The sequence below is a fragment of the Branchiostoma lanceolatum genome, chromosome 6 (assembly GCF_035083965.1).
Source record: "Branchiostoma lanceolatum isolate klBraLanc5 chromosome 6, klBraLanc5.hap2, whole genome shotgun sequence".
Classification (NCBI taxonomy): domain Eukaryota; kingdom Metazoa; phylum Chordata; class Leptocardii; order Amphioxiformes; family Branchiostomatidae; genus Branchiostoma; species Branchiostoma lanceolatum.
In genome coordinates, this window is record NC_089727.1 from 4,016,571 (window position 1) to 4,032,882 (window position 16,312).

Sequence of the window (16,312 nt, forward strand, 5' to 3'; positions counted from 1 at the left end):
ATGCACGTGTTACCCAGAACTGGGGCAATCAAATCCAACAGACCAATAAAAAGATGGCGGTCTGATTTGGAGAGGCAATTGCTTGACCTGTATAACCCTTATTGATAGCCGTGTGTGCTCTTATATACATGTATATGCTGCAGGCGATGTTAGGAACAGTGGCTGTAGATAGACCCCATAAAAATCTGGTCTGACTAGTGCTGTAGAACTGTCTGTAGACCTCATCAAAACCAGAAATTACTTCAATGGCTGTAAAGGCTGATTTTACACTTTTGAAAATGTGGAAAATATACAGCGCTCAAAACGACTGCTACAACATTCAGTTGTACATTGTAAATTAGTTAATACTCCTCTACAATTTACAGTTGTACATTTAGTTGGTTAAAGCAGTTAAGAATTTCAGGAGCACTTTATACAAATGAATGCCATAAAAGTCTAGTATGATTGCAGGATTTCTGCAGGAAGACTGCTTTAAACTTACTAATCACTGGGGTGCCTGTGGTGCTTGTTTTACGTTTACGTTGTCCTTTCAAATTTGGAAAATGCACTTTCTAAAGCAAAGCGTAACAAACAAAAAATTGTACAATGGGTTTACAAATCTATAACTTAACGTTTTAGAAAGCCACAAAAGACTAGAAAGATGCTTCTGGTGTCAGTTCATTTACAAAATACATTGTATACATGGATATGGTAATGTTATAGGTGGCTTTTATAACATCCTTTCTGCATTCGTTACCACCAATTTCATCAGCAAATAGAATGCAGAAATTCTGACAACCTATCATTTTGCAGGCAACAGAAAAAGGATTTCCTGCTTTTAGATGTTCGGCAAAAGACCGGATAATTCCCAGCAACGACCTCTATGACCTTGGGACTGCTGATGTTCTAATGCATATGTCATTACCACTTAGCACGGAAGCCATCGGGGTCGCGCCATTTAGGGCGACAACATTTCAATTATGGCTGACTTACCAATCTCACATTCTTTCACAATGCACACGTACAAGATTTGACTCCATAGGGGACATGCCCTGCCTATTTCAGGAGCAAGCACATATCCCATTCAGGGTCATACATGTAGTACACGTAGGTGGTAGTAGTTGGACTTAGGGCTAGGCTAGGGACATCACTTAGGACCAGGAGCACATGTGTGAAATTGTACCTAAATCAGTAAATGTTGCTTCTAGATATTTTGTTTTAGGACCAACATATGTCTTGCTTTCCTCGCAGATACGCAGGCATCATTTCTTTAAAGAGAAGCTAGCACATATTTTCTTCTTAGGGTCAATGTCATAATGTAAATGTATATACACTAGTACTAGTAGATAGAACTAGTAGTTAGACTTAGGGAAATCCCTTAGGGACAGGTCCTGGAGCAAATATTTGACATTGTAACTAAATGTTGCTACTAGGTATACAATGGCTGTGATTTGATTTCACTTGACCGCTGACTGAATGTAATTATACTGTGTCAAAGAATTTGAATGAAACCCACATGTTCAGAATTGGCTCCCTAGCATATATTTGTTGGTGGTGCCTAGTAGTAGTACTGCCTAGTTCAAGAGCAAGTATTGTTCTATTCATGGTTAATGTACATAGAAGTTGCACTTACAATGTAGGAATACCACATAGGGACTGAATTACATGCTCAATGTTTGACATTATAACTAAATGTTGCTACATGTGTTACATGTTGTCTTGCTGTAAGAATTGCCTCCCTCATCGGATACATTTTGTACATACACATACTTTTTAGGTGGCTATCTCAGGAGCAAGCCTGTCCTGCAATAATGTATTATGATGGAAGAACTGAAGTGCAGGAGTTTGACATGTTCCACAGTATAATTTTTCAAAGGCTTTATCATGAATCTAAGGCCACACGAAGTTCATTTTTTGGTGCTCAGATTTACCAACTCTAACATGCATGTGCAGGTGGTACTTCGTGCCCTAGAAAATGTACCGTCTGCAGATACAGGGCCAGCTGTGTATATTTGACAAGCAAGATAAACACACTCATGTATCTAGTAGATATGTCAGCGACAGATAAGCAAGACAAATAAAACCTGCAATACTGCGATGTGTGAGGCGAAGTTTGTCCCACTTCAAAAGTTCAGTCTGGTGTTGTACCAGACAAACTGGGGCAAAGGTGAACACACTACCTCTTGTTTAGTTGTAAATTCATTAACATTCAAACTCGAAGTGGTTCACTTTTGCAGTAGAAGGGAAAAGATGGCCAGGTTTTTGCTATGTTATAGTCATACAAGTATCAAAGGCAGTACTATAGTACAGTAGTCATACAATGGAGACACAAAGGCATTACTATGAATTCGTGGTGGAGCAACCACCGAGAAAACTGCAAAACCAAACCATCGCAAAAGTTTTACGATTTACAGTACAGTAATAAAAAGGCAATACAGACCGCAATTGTCACCACAAGGATAGTTAACGACATGTAATTGTCTGGACTCTGGTAGTTAAAAGAATTATAGCTGTCTCATAGCACACTTCCGAGCATTTGAAGTTTGCGAGCTGTCAAAAATTAGACCATTACAGGAAAAATTTAGCAATTCATGATCACTGTTGGGCTTTGGTATGTTCTAAAGTCTCTGTCACAGCACACTTTAAATGACCATTTTGGCAGTCATATGACCGATGTTCTCTCGATCATTGTGCAATTTTTAGAGATCGGCTTATATTCGCAGATCAAAGAGCCACCTTAGATAAGGTAGATTTTCAGCAGGGTCTCTGAAACATGCAAACATCAGTCGATCTCTAAAAATCGTGTGATGATTGAGCAGTGCACCTAATTTTCGACTGTGGGTGCACCAGTGTACCTAGATATTTTTGTAGGCTACGGGGTAAAGGCACTATTGTACAATAAGCATACAGAATATTCTTGAAATGTAAGTATCAGAAATAGCAATATACTCTTTTGTTTGTACTTTATTTGATGTATCACTTGTTTGAAATTTTAAGGTTAGCTATAGAATTACTAATTGAAGTTCTTAAGAGCGTTTTGCTGACATTCAACTTTATTTTATGTGGTGCACCCAAAATTTTCTCTGTGCACCTATTTTTTGGGTTGGGTGCACCAGTGCACCTATTTCCAAAAATGAATTTCGAGCCATGGGCTAACTGTAGACAGCACAGACAGGAACCACCTGTGCTGAAAAGTCCATAAATCATTGAGGACCTGCTAGGTCAGCGAAAAAAAGCTTCCTGCCCTCACAGGAGGCACCTCCCAGTAACTGTGCAGCTTGACCCAAATGTAGGGCATGTACTTAGTTCTTACACATACGTGTTCCAGGGCTCGAAATACTGGGTACAAAAATATCTAGGTGCACCTGTGTGCACCCAAAATTGGAGCTGTGCACCTAATTTATGACTGTGGGTGCACCAGTGCACCTAGATATTTTTGTACTCTATAGGGTAAAGGGTCTCTTGTACACTAGTATACAGAATATTCTTGAAATGTTAGTATCAGAAAAAGCAATATAACCTTTTGTTTGATGTATTGCTTTATTTGATGTATTGCTTTGCTGAAATTTGAAATCTGGATAGAATTACAGATTGAAGTTCTTACGAGAGGCAGTAGCGTCAAACTTATGTTTTGTTGACATTCAACTTTATTTTATGTGGTGCACCCAAAATTATTTCTGTGCACCTAATTTTTTAGTTGGGTGCACTAGTGAACCTATTTCCAAAATTGAATTTCGAGCCCTGTTTGTACTTACACATACATGTTCATACAGTGAACGACATGTATCTATGGGGCACATTTTCATAGGGGGTCTTCGTAACTATGCGCACTGACAACATCAAGCCATGTAGTATGACAACATTGTATGGGTCAATGACCGCAGAAACCTGTATCAATGTGATAAAATGCAGCTGTATCCATGTACGCAAGGTTCCAACTGCAACAATATTGCATCTGTTGATGACTGCATAAGTATGCATTGTATACCAGAGTATGAATGTATCATTACTCAGACATAATAGACAAATTGCTCATAGCTTCTTTTGCCTTCAAGGCCTTAAAACCTCCAATAGTACTCCTTATCTTGTTGAGTGATATGTGATGTCGACGACCCTGGTGGAACATTTCAACACTGTCTACTTTATCCATCATTCACCTTTCAGCACGTAAAACTTAAGTAGTCAGCAACAGCTTTGTAAAAAGAAAAAAAGCTGACAGCTGTATAAAATGCTTTTATCAAATGTTAAACTTAAACAATAGTGCATCTTAGAGTTACAGTAATTCTTGGGAATATTTCTAAAACCATTGTAGCTCAGGACTTCTTTTCTACACTTCCATTTCAAAATAGAAATTCTTATGCAATGTACTACTATGGGTCAACCTGTAACCATGGTGACACCTCCTGTCAATTGGCCTGATAAATACCTGTAAGCCGCACAGTATTTTTACTGACAAATTGATGGCGACTAAGGTCAAGTGTAGCACAAGCGTGCCCGCCCCCTACTACAGCCCCGTAACTAATAGCCTAACCACGCAGAGATGGACTTTACTCGTAACTTGAGCCTCTGGATCCATTTTCAAGCACAAGAATAGATCAAGATTGAACTTGATATCACTAGTACAAAACACAAAATGACAACAATTGCGCTGTGAGAAAGACAAAGTACTGTGGTATCAAGAAGAGAGGAGGTATAGGGTTTCCTTAGTCAATGCTTTCAGTGTTTCACCATGTGAATTGTGAGGGTATTTCCTGACCCTGCTGAATATCAATCAGCTATACAGCAGTATTCAACTTTGATTGCAGAGACCATTCCCACTGTTTTTTAGGACATAAGGTTCTAAAGCTGGCGTGTCATGCCGAAGGATATTTAGTACCAGCTATACAGATACAGATGTACTCAGGATTAAATGTAAAGTAATACACAAAAAAAAACACTTGCAGTTCATCAAGTAAGTTCATAAAAACTACCTGATTGCCTCTTAAGTTAACATACGTGAATATACATACAACATACAAGTGGCGGATTTACGTTAGCCTGGTCACCATCCACCATAGTTAAACTTAAAGGTGGCTCTCCCTCTTTTGCTTTCAAGCCAAAAGAGATAACAGCCGGCAGTAACTTCGAAGGATGGTACCCAAGCTAGATGTAGCCTGGTGGACAAAATGTTAAAGAAGGTTAATAAAAATGAAACAACTTTTACCTCATCTTTGGCGTCGACCCCCACTCTGTCGAGCAGGGCCATGAGTGCGCTCAGGTCTCCATGTTCCACACAGGTACCCAGTCCGTGGGCCAGCACACTGCTATTTGCCATGGCTTGCTCAGTACTGGGACGTTTCAAGAGGAGGAAAGGGAAAGGTTAGTCTGTGGGCAAGGACACTGAAATCCAGCCATGTTGGCTTTACCTGAGTCTGACTAGGGTGCACAGTAGGGCACCATCACTTGATAGCTTTAAACAACACTTGCTAGGTGTGACAGCTTTGTGCTACAGTGTACATGTATGTATTTAACCTGCGTGCCTGCAAACATGGCAAAGCTGGTGTGTTACGCTGAAGGGTGGCTATATAATAGTGAAGCCAAAAGCGGTTCAACGATCTCCTGGAAGGGTGAATGAATTTTTCCCATTGACACAAGCATAAAGAATCCTGTCTATACCGCAGTGACCACCTGTCCATAGACCAGATTTTTTTTTAATCAGAGTGGTCCCTATGGTACTTTTGACTGTACTACACAGTACACTGTACGTACATTGTACATATGTTGTAAAAACTGGCAAAGATTCAGAAGTTACTCCACCACAGATTTTCTCCATGCTGTGAGCTGGCACTACTTGATGCTGCAGTTGTCAGCTGTGATATATTATGGATGGTTCTCCTTGTCCTGACCACTGTAAATCAATTTACTTTAACTGTGGGTTTTACATGAATTCTGTGGAAAAATAACGTTTTCGCAGCGTTCTGAATTGAAACAATTTTCTAGTATAGTTGAGTAGTCCTACATATTTGTGGTGTCATGAATATGTGCTGAAGAGGTCGCTGCAAAAACCTCAAAAACAAAACCACCATGAAAGTTACAAGATTTACAGTATTTTGGATTTCCTGTGAGAGATCAGGGGTTAGCTAATATATAATGCATAACTGATAGGCTTTTACTGTATCATTAGTTATTAAGGCAATAAATCTTTGAAGCTACAGGAAGCATGCAACAGTGCTGATACGTCCTAACCTACATGATAAAAGATGAAATGATCAGTGTGACATACATTCGTAACTTGTCAATTCTGTTCTGGAGGTAAGGCCAATACCAAAAAGGTTTCAATCGGATTCGAGATCGATTGAACCTCTTTGTCTGTACATTGTACATATGATTTAATTTTTATGTAGTGAGTTCAGGGAATATGGCCTTAGTGCCATCTGATCTACTACCGGGGCTTCTATACTTGTTTCCCCTTAATTTTTTGTTAGGCCTAGGGATGCGAGTATAGAAGCCCCTTTTGTAAACCCAATGGCACAAAGGCTACAAGGAATACAATGTAAACAGCAAGACTAATTTATAAGATCTTGCCAACAGCCCCATATGTTCCAGGTCAGTTTTCATGATAATTTTGGAACTGTTGTATCTAGATGTTTTCAGAGACAGGAAATTTTCTCTTGGAAATGTTCATAATTCAAAGAGTAATACACTGTCTATAGTATATGCACATATATTCCTAAAAGTTAAACATAGTGTAATCAAATTGGATTCTGTCTTGTGATTGTATGTAAAATACGCTAGTATCCAGCTTAGCCTGGTTGACATGCACCCACATGAAATTTGTTTACAAGTACAATCACCATGCCATTTTCAACAAATTATTAATCCTCAGCTACACCTGCAACGTTACCTAGACGTCAGTTACCAGAAATGCAGTAAACCTAAAATCTGTAACTCTCTAGACAAGATATTTGACTCCGAAATGGTGCGAGCTACGCTTTACAAGGATCAGGACACATCTATACACTCGCTCCTCTTATATAGCGACGCTAATCAGCTGTACAGTATACTACTCAGGGCGTCTGCTAACATACACTAGACTAGGTTTCTAGAACACATAGCGGGATTTTCAAGCACTTCTTGTCGACCACAAATGGCACAAAATCAACTTCTGGCCTTTCTGATCCTCATATACGTCACACTTAATATTTCCAACATTATATCGGAAGTTAACGACTCACCTTCGTCCAAATTAATGGTAAGTTTAGTCCGATATGACGAAAATTCAACGGGGAAGAAAAATTTTACCCCGACTCACCGCCATATTGAAAACACTGCCTATTCGTGACCTCTGGTGACCCGAAGAACTCCCGTCATGCCTCATACGTACACCAACACTGAGGGGAAGAGAGACGACTAGCGGAGTTAGTTGGTACGACACCCATCGCAGTTTGAGGCCTGGTGACAGGTCAGTTGGACATACGGAAAAGATTATTTCTTTCTTATCACAATTTCGACTTTGAACTTGTGACAAATATCTAATCTCAGGTATTTGCTTCGTCTCTTTGGATAGCCATAATATGACCCCGGAAATAAATCGCGCCTATATTTGATTTGGACCTGTAGTTCCAGAACTCGGTAAATGACTGCTAAAAAGTCATGGAAAGATTTTAAGAATAGACCTTTGATTCAAAGTTCTCAAGTATCATCATTTTCACACACAAAAAATTTCAACGAAATCCAAGCGAATTCCTGAACTCGTCCGAGATATCTCAACCGACCGTACATCGCCCAGTTGATGCAAACCCTTGCCGTGATTAACATCTTTGGTATAAACTTACTGACTATCTAATGCGATTTATATCAAACGTAAATTCCAACTGTACAAACATTTCACGCAACCTTACCGCAAGTTTTACGGTTGATGTCGCTCAGAAATTTGGCATCACGGATTTTTCAAACCATACATAAGACTAACGTTATTGCTGGCCATGGTCATTGCGGTATCTTGATTTTGTTAGACGTACATTTATGGATCTTATCTTACTCTGTTACGGCGAAAGATTGATAAAAAGTTCATTAACGAACTCAAGACGACTCCTATCTCCTCTATTAAACAGTTATAGCCGAGTTAAATATATAAAAGATGGACGCATTCGTTTTAGAAGCCCATACATACACGGACTTGCTGCCGACTTGTGAAGTTTACTTTACGGTTTGTTGGTGCCCTAATGGACCGAGTAACGTCAGGTCGTCACTCAGGGGAAACGTTTAGCTGCTACTTAACGGAGGGGGGCCAAGTGTTTTACAAGTAAGACAAACATGTTAGCATGCCTGGCGTGGTTCCTCAAGACACGTACTTGATTTGTGCCGCTCCTGTGGAACAAAAAACGCCGCCAATTCAACCTCGGGCTACCCAGCCGGATTTCGCGGCGGGACCAACACTCAAAGAATAAACTGTTTTATGGAGCAGCGGGCTATTCAACTTAAAGCCTGACATAACTATTTTATCAACGTGTTCTTGAATTTACTGTTAATTTTGTATGCCAGTTAAAAGCGTATGCTTCCCTATCTATCTATTATTCTTCTGTCAAACAGGTATCTCATAAAACCCTACGATTCAAGTTCCATTCCGTTCTCGGAGAGTAGGTCTCCCTTGTTCTTGCTTTTCGTGACACTTGAGCGACAGACTAGGACGTGCTGTCCAGCAGTTACATCCGGGGCTTATCTTTTCCCTGCCCTTGTCGGTGTTTCGTTTGAAGGCATCTTCCTGCTGGAAAAGTGCGTTATATATCACTGTAGCATTTACGGGAGCATGTGTGGTCCAGTGGTTAATGACCCTGTTTCTGGACCAGAAGATCAACGGTAGTCGCTCACTCAACCTGCATACCATTGGGAATGAGTACAAGGCCTAGGGGTGGCTGATGACTTTTGAGGGTTTCTTAAAGCTACTACTTAGAGTTATGTATGGCTCTTGGGATAGCCTGCCCTCTATCTTCCGTTATGCTTGTCAAAAACGCTGAGCAGTCTCCTCTGTACATTGAACATGTAACGTTACTAGTACATACATATGCTGCACACCTGTCCTTGTCACAGCTTGGGGAGGATCGTAAGCTTCATAATTTCTAGAAATATATTTAATGCATAGCTAGCTACTGATCATTGGCTTTCAAGCTACAGGCCGACGAAGCTAAAACAGTCGCTGTTATGTTACGGCTTATCTACGCTGAGATTGTGTGTCGCACAGTTAACTTGGGAAAAGACGAAGTTCAAAAGTTCAGGTCAGGCCACTGACAGCTGGAGTTTATCTGAAGAAGACCGCTCTGGTGGCCCGGTGGGACATGCTGCCAACTAACCGTCTGTTGGAATTCTTCGCAGCTCGCCCTGCTGAATGTTTCCTGAGGTTATGTCAAACTAACCTTGGCATGTTTCTCAGCTTATGTCAAACTAACCGTGACATTGTAGACTTGGAAATTAGAACAGGTTATAGGTTAAAAGGAACGTCGGAATGAAAACACATTAATGCTTTGCAGGACATGGGAGAGGGTTGGCGCCGCCCTATCTAACGTTCAGTCCTTGCCAGGGTGATGTCTAACAGGTCGACTCTTTTCAAAACGCGACCTTTGCAGTGAAGAAGGCAGTCACTGAATGAAGAGTTTGACAGGTTGAGAAGTCCATGCATAGTAGGTATTGTCTGCAGTATGACATAAGCTTACATAGAAATGGGACTAGGGTAAGATATATTATATATTATATTGGCTACGAGATGGGTTAAGTTTAGACGCTCCGCCACTAAACATGTTGAAGCTTTCTTCCCAGGCTTATCAGAACTACATGTGTGTACATGTGTGAGTGACACGCTGCATTGTGTTCGGGGAAATAAGGGGGAAATGTAGTTACTCTAAGTCCTTCGCTTTCGTCAACTGTCCCTGACTTTTAAGACATCCGGAACTAACTTGCTTGTCAACTTTTGATCCTTATTTCCGCAGAGCGGTTACAGCTCCTGTTAAACATCTAGATCTACTGATTAGTCTATCTCTGCTTATTCTTGGTTCGCCACAAGACCTGCCTGCCGTGTTTGCGTTGGTTTTGGAGAGAAGATTGTAAAAACACGGCCATGGTTAAGTCGACATAGACAGTCCGCCGAAAGGTAGGTGCCTTCACCTCTACTGGCTGCCAGCCTTAAGTTACAATCAATTACAAGATATGTATTTCAGAAACTTATAGAATGAGGTATGTATCATGTTATACTTCTCTTTTTCATCTTATCGCCTCAGCCATGTGTCTTTATTTAATAAGTGTAGGAATGTAAGGAGTCTTTTTATGGGTTATTTGAAAATCCAAGTCCGAACCGTATTTGTTTCATACGGGGGCGTGTTGACTTTATTCTATGCACCAATAAGAACAGCAAGTACTGCTGGTAGTACTAAGCTAAATGAATTATTGTTGTTAGTAGAAATAAACAATATGAACTACAGCTAGGGAAGAAAGCGTAATCTCATTGTCATGGATGCAAGAATATGCTGCTGTGTCCCGATCAATTTGCAATAGAGATTTTGTTCTAGTGATCATACTGTGTACCGTGTGTATTCAGTAGTGTATCGAAATAGCTATGCATCTCAGACAGCCTTCTTTGTATTTTGTCTTTTATCTATAGTTGCAAGGAAGCCGATCATTTTCTTCAGTGGGAAAACCGTTGTCGGATGAAATGGCGTCGACAACACTCGCCCTCTCTGTGCACGTGGTAACAGTGTTTCTATTGAGCTCCGCCGTGCTCGGTCAATGGAATACAACGACGTCCGCTGTACAAACCGACACTTCTGTGGCTGGACGCGTTCTTCAGACCGACAGCTTCGCCACACTTGTCACTGGACAGGTTATAACCGAGACCCCACCGAGTACAACGTCTTTACAATCGACCTCCACGTCTAAACCGAACCAAAAACAAGTCGGCTGTAGAATCAGAGTCCCCGGGCCAGAAGAAACAGCCAACCTGCCCTGCCCCAGCCCGATCACCGTGGACCACGCCGTCAAGATCACCCACATAGTCCTCTCGGCCGCCATCTTCGCGCTAGGTTTGACAGGTAACAATAACAAAAAAGTTTGTTACAAATACATGCCCGAATGCTAGTTGCAAGATAATGTAACATAGATACAAATACATAGAACTAGTTATGAAGCTAAGAAGCAGTTCCTAGTTAAGAACTAGTCAAGAACTAGTTAAGAACTAGTTTTTACAGTATACTACATTCTAAGATATACATCGAGCTAATTTCGGTAGATTTGACCTCTTCTTTTAAGCAGGCGTCACAATTCATACGAGCGTCGGCCGACTTTGTAGATCGCCCGAAGCTCGCTGAGTTTCAAAATCGCCCGAGCGTCCACCGTATTTTCCAATGAAAATCTCGGGCGACGTCCGTCGAACACTAAAGACTAAAAATCCCCCATGAGATGGTACCATATCTTGGACATGGGCGAAGTCAGTATCGACTAACCTGGTAAAAGGCGAATATTTGATCCGATTTTTATTTCTAAAAATCGCCCGAAGCCCGCGTAATCGACAGGACGTCGGTCGTACTTCGGCCGAAAATGCACATTTGAAGCTCTCCAACACATCGCCCGAGAGGAATTTCTTATTTGTGACGGGGGCTTTAAGGCAGCCGGGAAGACGAATAAAATTTGCCCACCTTTTCTATAATATGTCGGTTCCTTGATTTTAATTGTGCTAGACACACTGGATAACAGCATCCTGCCCCTTTAGCCTACCCTTACCTGTGACTCTTTTATTCACAAATCCTCTCCGACTCAGGTAACGCGCTGGTTATCCGGATCGTGATGACCAAGCCGGACATGCGAAACGCTCCCAACGTTCTCCTGGCGGGCCTGGCTTGTGGAGACCTGCTGTTTGTGTTACTGTGCGTTCCGCTCACGGCCTACAACCTGTACACGGTCCCGACCGACTGGATATTCGGCGCCGCGGTGTGCAAACTGCTCCCGTTCCTGCAGCAGACATCCCTGGGCGTGACGGTGCTGTCGCTCATGGCACTCAGTGCGGACAGGTATTTTAAGCCCCTGTCACACTTGTGCGTATATACAAGTCCGCATGGGTTGCGTATTAACATGTTTTTGGTTTAGGTTAAGTTTGCAGCCGGATAAGTGATTTCTTTGGTTCGATAAGCAGGCTGCACAACGATGGGTCAAAGTAGAAAACACCTTGTTCCCCGCAAACCTTACTTAAACCCAAAAAATGTTAATGCGTAACTCACGCGCACTTGAACAGACGCACAAGTGTGACAGGGCCCTAATGATCCCATGCACTGACGACAGGTAGACGGCGGTGGGGTCCCTCACCATGAGCCGGCTGATCATGTTACAATGTAGCTACGTAGCTCAGAAGATCTTTACTTACTTACTTACTGCCCTTTATGCCTCCCGGCATGTAGAACAGCAACAAAAGATCGCCAGCTCCTTCGGTCTTGGGATACCCTCCAAATATACTATTCCAAGTATGGTTAATGCATTCCAATTCTTTCGCCACAGTTCGTCGCCATGTATTCTTCGGTCGGCCTTGTTTCCTCTTCCCTTCTGGGATTCATTTCAGTGCTTCTCTTGTTATGTTTTAGAAGATCATTCGTTCTAAAATCTCCGAATAATTTCATCAGGTTGTTAGAAACTAAAACTTTCAATAATAACCCCATGCCGTGGGGTCGTGCAGAGCGTTCGACTCAGAAACAAGAGGTCCCGAGCTCGAATCCTGTCATGTCACCGATCTTGTGCCCTTGGGAAAGGCACTTTACACGACTTTCCTCACTCCACCCAGGTATAAATGGGTACCTGACTTCGGTTGGGGAAGGTCGTATCGAGGTCACCTGGTGGCGCCGAATGGCAGCCGCCCAGACCCTTGCGACAGTTCCACAAAATGCAAGTGTGGATAAGATATTATATATGTTGTGTATTGTGTGAAACCTGTAATACCCTGCATCAATTCAGCCCTAATACGCTGCTATTGCGCGTAAATACTGACCAATAAAAACCATTATTATTATGCCAGGTACACGGCGGTGGTGTCGTCCACCATGAGCCGGCTGTCGCAGGGCTGGCGCGGGCTGGGCGTGCGGCTGGCGCTGATCTGGTCCTTGGCCGTCCTGGCCGCCGTGCCCGCCGCCGTCTCCTACACCACCCGCTCCGTCAGGTGGCACCACGGCAACATCACCGTCTGCGGCGTCGACCAGGTCAGTGGGGCTCTCACGTTTTTCGATTAGTCCAAACAATGTTGCCTGAATATATGTTTAAGTGAAGTAGAAAATGGCTAAGGATTGAATATGAACGTGAAGGTTTATTTCTGACCCATAAACCATTATACTTTACCAGGAAAGTCCCTTTGCACGGACGTTCCAACTGTCGCGGGTGTGGCTGCGCTTCGCTGTGTACTTTTGTCTTCCCCTAGCGGTCACGGCGGTGCATTACAGCCTGATGGCCCGGCACATGATGACAGTGGACCGGCTACACCGGGTAAAAGAAAATATCTGATATTGGCACCACCATGTACATGTATGTTGTACAACAACAAACAAGAAATGTTAAGTTTTGAAAGTTCTAATAAACTGTCAACACCAAAAAAAACACACCTACTGCCGCTACTATCTCAAAAAGCCTATAGGACCTTTACCTTTACATTTACTTTTACACCCCAACCAATCAAACCGAGAAAAGTAGTAGAAACTATTTTTTTTCTAAACGTTAAATCGCGGGCGGATTCAATCACGTCCAAAGTGCCAAAATTGTCAATCTGAAAACGTCTTTTAGAAGCTGACACCTTCCACCATCTCACTGGCGAGTTTGTTTGGTCAGATGTAGTCGTTAACGCAAGTTACAAAACGATTTGTCGGGTCATGGCTGATACGAATCTGAGTTTCAATGCGATTCACGTGGTTTGATTGGTCGGGGTGTTTTATCATCATACGGTTTTTCTCCAGAATACGCGCGGGATGGACGACCGGATGACGAAGCGCCGCCGTGCGGCGAGGGTGGTGCTGTGCATCGTGGCGCTGTTCGCCCTGTGCTGGCTGCCCTACCACCTGACCAACATCCTCCGTATCACCCTACCCTGCTCTGTTCTACAGAACATCTGCACCTTCAGCGCTCTACAGGGTAAGGCGTAAGCTGATTATACCTTCCTTGTGCACCCTACTATAAATTCGTAATAAGTCTAGCCTCTACCAGGCCCCGCGAATGGCTGGAAAAATACTAGTACAGTAGAAATTGGCCAAATAGAGTGAAAAGTATGCCAAAGGAGTCGGCTACGTAGAGAGGGACTATTTGCCATCCACGGCAGAGCGGCAAACTGTACCTCTATATAGCAGACTAACTCCTCTTTCGTGTTTTCGTCTATTTGGCCAATTTCTACTGGTGGTAGAGGCTATAATTAGTCCACTCAAAAACGCGTGTATAAACCGGGTCACTGCCCTACCACCTGACCAACATCCTCCGTATCACCCTACCCTGCTCTGTTCTACAAAACATCTGCACCTTCAGCGCTCTACAAGGTGAGCGGATTGTGCCTTCCTTGTGCACCCTACTATAGATTCGTAATAAGTCCACTCAAAAACGCGTGTAGGTCCCTGCAGCTCAATAATCAATTGGTAGCGGCTTCGCAGTTGAGCCTCCTGTTTCCAATCAGTTGGATCCGGGAGACCCCGGATCGAATCCCGGGAAGGGTATCCTTGTCGGAGCTGCATCGTCTTTCGGAAGAGACGTAAAATGGGGGTCCCGTGTTCGAGGAGGTGCCTCCAGTGCTTTACAACAGCCTCATTACTCACATGGATACCTACTGGCTGAAATAATACAACCTGGTGAATTATAAACCGGTTCACTGCCCTACCACCGGCCCAACATCCTTCGCACCACTCTGTCCTGCTAGCTCTGTTCAACATCTGTACTCTCAGCACTCTGCAAGGTAAGCTGATTTCCAAGCAGATGTATGACCATGTATGAGTTTGGATTGCCTTGTATGTCTGCTTGCTGTTTGATACTAGCCGCTGTCACAATAGCCGCGGTCGGCTGCAGTGCACATGACCTCCGCTGAGCGTCAACTAAGAGGGTTTTATGAGGGAAAGAGCCGATAAACTTTTAGCTTATTTTCACATATTTTGTAGATTGTACCCTGAAGTCAAACATATTCGATCTTTATACCTTTGATACATTACCTGTGCACACTACAATAACCCACTATAGATTTTCAAGCGTAGAAGCTTCTCACTTTGGGGTCCTGAATTATGTAAATCCCCTTTGGCGAAATACTTATATGTTGCTACCTTAAACCGTCTTCTATCTGCAGGTGCGCACCATTTCGGGTTAACCCTGGGTAGCTTCAACTCCTGCGTGAACCCCATCGCCCTCTACATCCTCAGCAGAAAGTACAAGCTCTACATGGACTCCCTGCTGTTCTGCTGCTGCTCGCAAGGTGGCGACCAGCTCCTGGACCCGCGGCGCGGCAGTATCTGGACGTCCCGCCACAGACCATCCTGTGACGTCAGCAGCCTGTCCGTTGCAGCTCGTCTTCTTCGCCGCCAGGAGGCGTTCGCGAACGAGAGTACGAGATCGTCTGGCTTGGAGATGGGGAGTCAGGCGGGAGACAGCTCTGAAAGGAACTCTTCCGTTGCCGCCGAATAACTTCTGTAGCTCAACTAGTAGCAGCCTCACAGTTGAGGTCCTGGTTGCAATTAGTTGGTAACTGTGAGACCCTGGTTCAAATCCTGGGACAGGACATCTCGGTTGGGACTGCCTCCGTCTTTCGGGCATAAAATGGGGGTCTCGTGTTCGAGGAGGTGCCTGGAGCATATTAAAGGGGAAGGGCTAGCAACTCCTCCCTGTAAAAATATACCCTGCTACAGATACAGCAAGGAACCTTGCTGCCCTATATGTGCCACTTCATGTAGGCACTACAAAGTGAACAACAACAACGAATCAAAATGTAATCTAAAGCATGTAGGGGGTGTACTGTTATAATTGCAATCCCTTGTGAACAATTTTGCGACATATAGTCAAACTGGATCTGGAATACATACATATCATCAATATTCACAATGATATAGATATTCCAATCGACATTACGTGAAATGGCCAATATATACTTTTAAGTCCATTCATTGCCCATGTCAACTGTACTCCACAATTCCACACATTATTTACAAAAAACAATTATTTCCTTTGCTATCCTATAAGTTGTTAGAAGTTTATTCAAATTTTAGCACTTCATCTGTGGTATACAACATCGAAGTAATGCAATCAACATTCAGCATCTGGTTGCTCCTTATTTCAGAAGTATTCTACATCTTAATAAACCATAGAACGGAAGTGA

At 42.9% G+C, this 16,312-nt stretch overlaps 2 protein-coding genes across 2 annotated transcripts in view; one reads left to right on the forward strand and one right to left on the reverse strand.

Moving 5' to 3' along the window:
• LOC136437195 (kinase D-interacting substrate of 220 kDa B-like) overlaps positions 1-7,286 on the reverse strand; it is a 46,494-nt gene extending 39,208 nt beyond the window's left edge. Inside the window, exons 1-2 of the mRNA XM_066431677.1 lie at positions 7,194-7,286; positions 5,183-5,306 (exon numbers count right to left, since the gene is read on the reverse strand). Of these exons, the coding sequence (XP_066287774.1) occupies positions 5,183-5,293 (111 nt within the window). The 5' untranslated portion in view covers positions 5,294-5,306; positions 7,194-7,286. The remainder of the gene's footprint in view (positions 1-5,182; positions 5,307-7,193) is intronic.
• A 3,156-nt stretch (positions 7,287-10,442) lies between these two features.
• LOC136436202 (endothelin receptor type B-like) lies at positions 10,443-16,308 on the forward strand. The gene is made up of 6 exons (XM_066429984.1): positions 10,443-11,036; positions 11,762-12,011; positions 13,004-13,184; positions 13,324-13,464; positions 13,929-14,103; positions 15,290-16,308. The coding sequence occupies exons 1-6, from the start codon at positions 10,661-10,663 to the stop codon at positions 15,622-15,624; spliced, it is 1,458 nt and encodes a 485-aa protein (XP_066286081.1). The 5' UTR covers positions 10,443-10,660; the 3' UTR covers positions 15,625-16,308.
• The last annotated feature ends 4 nt before the right edge of the window (positions 16,309-16,312 follow it).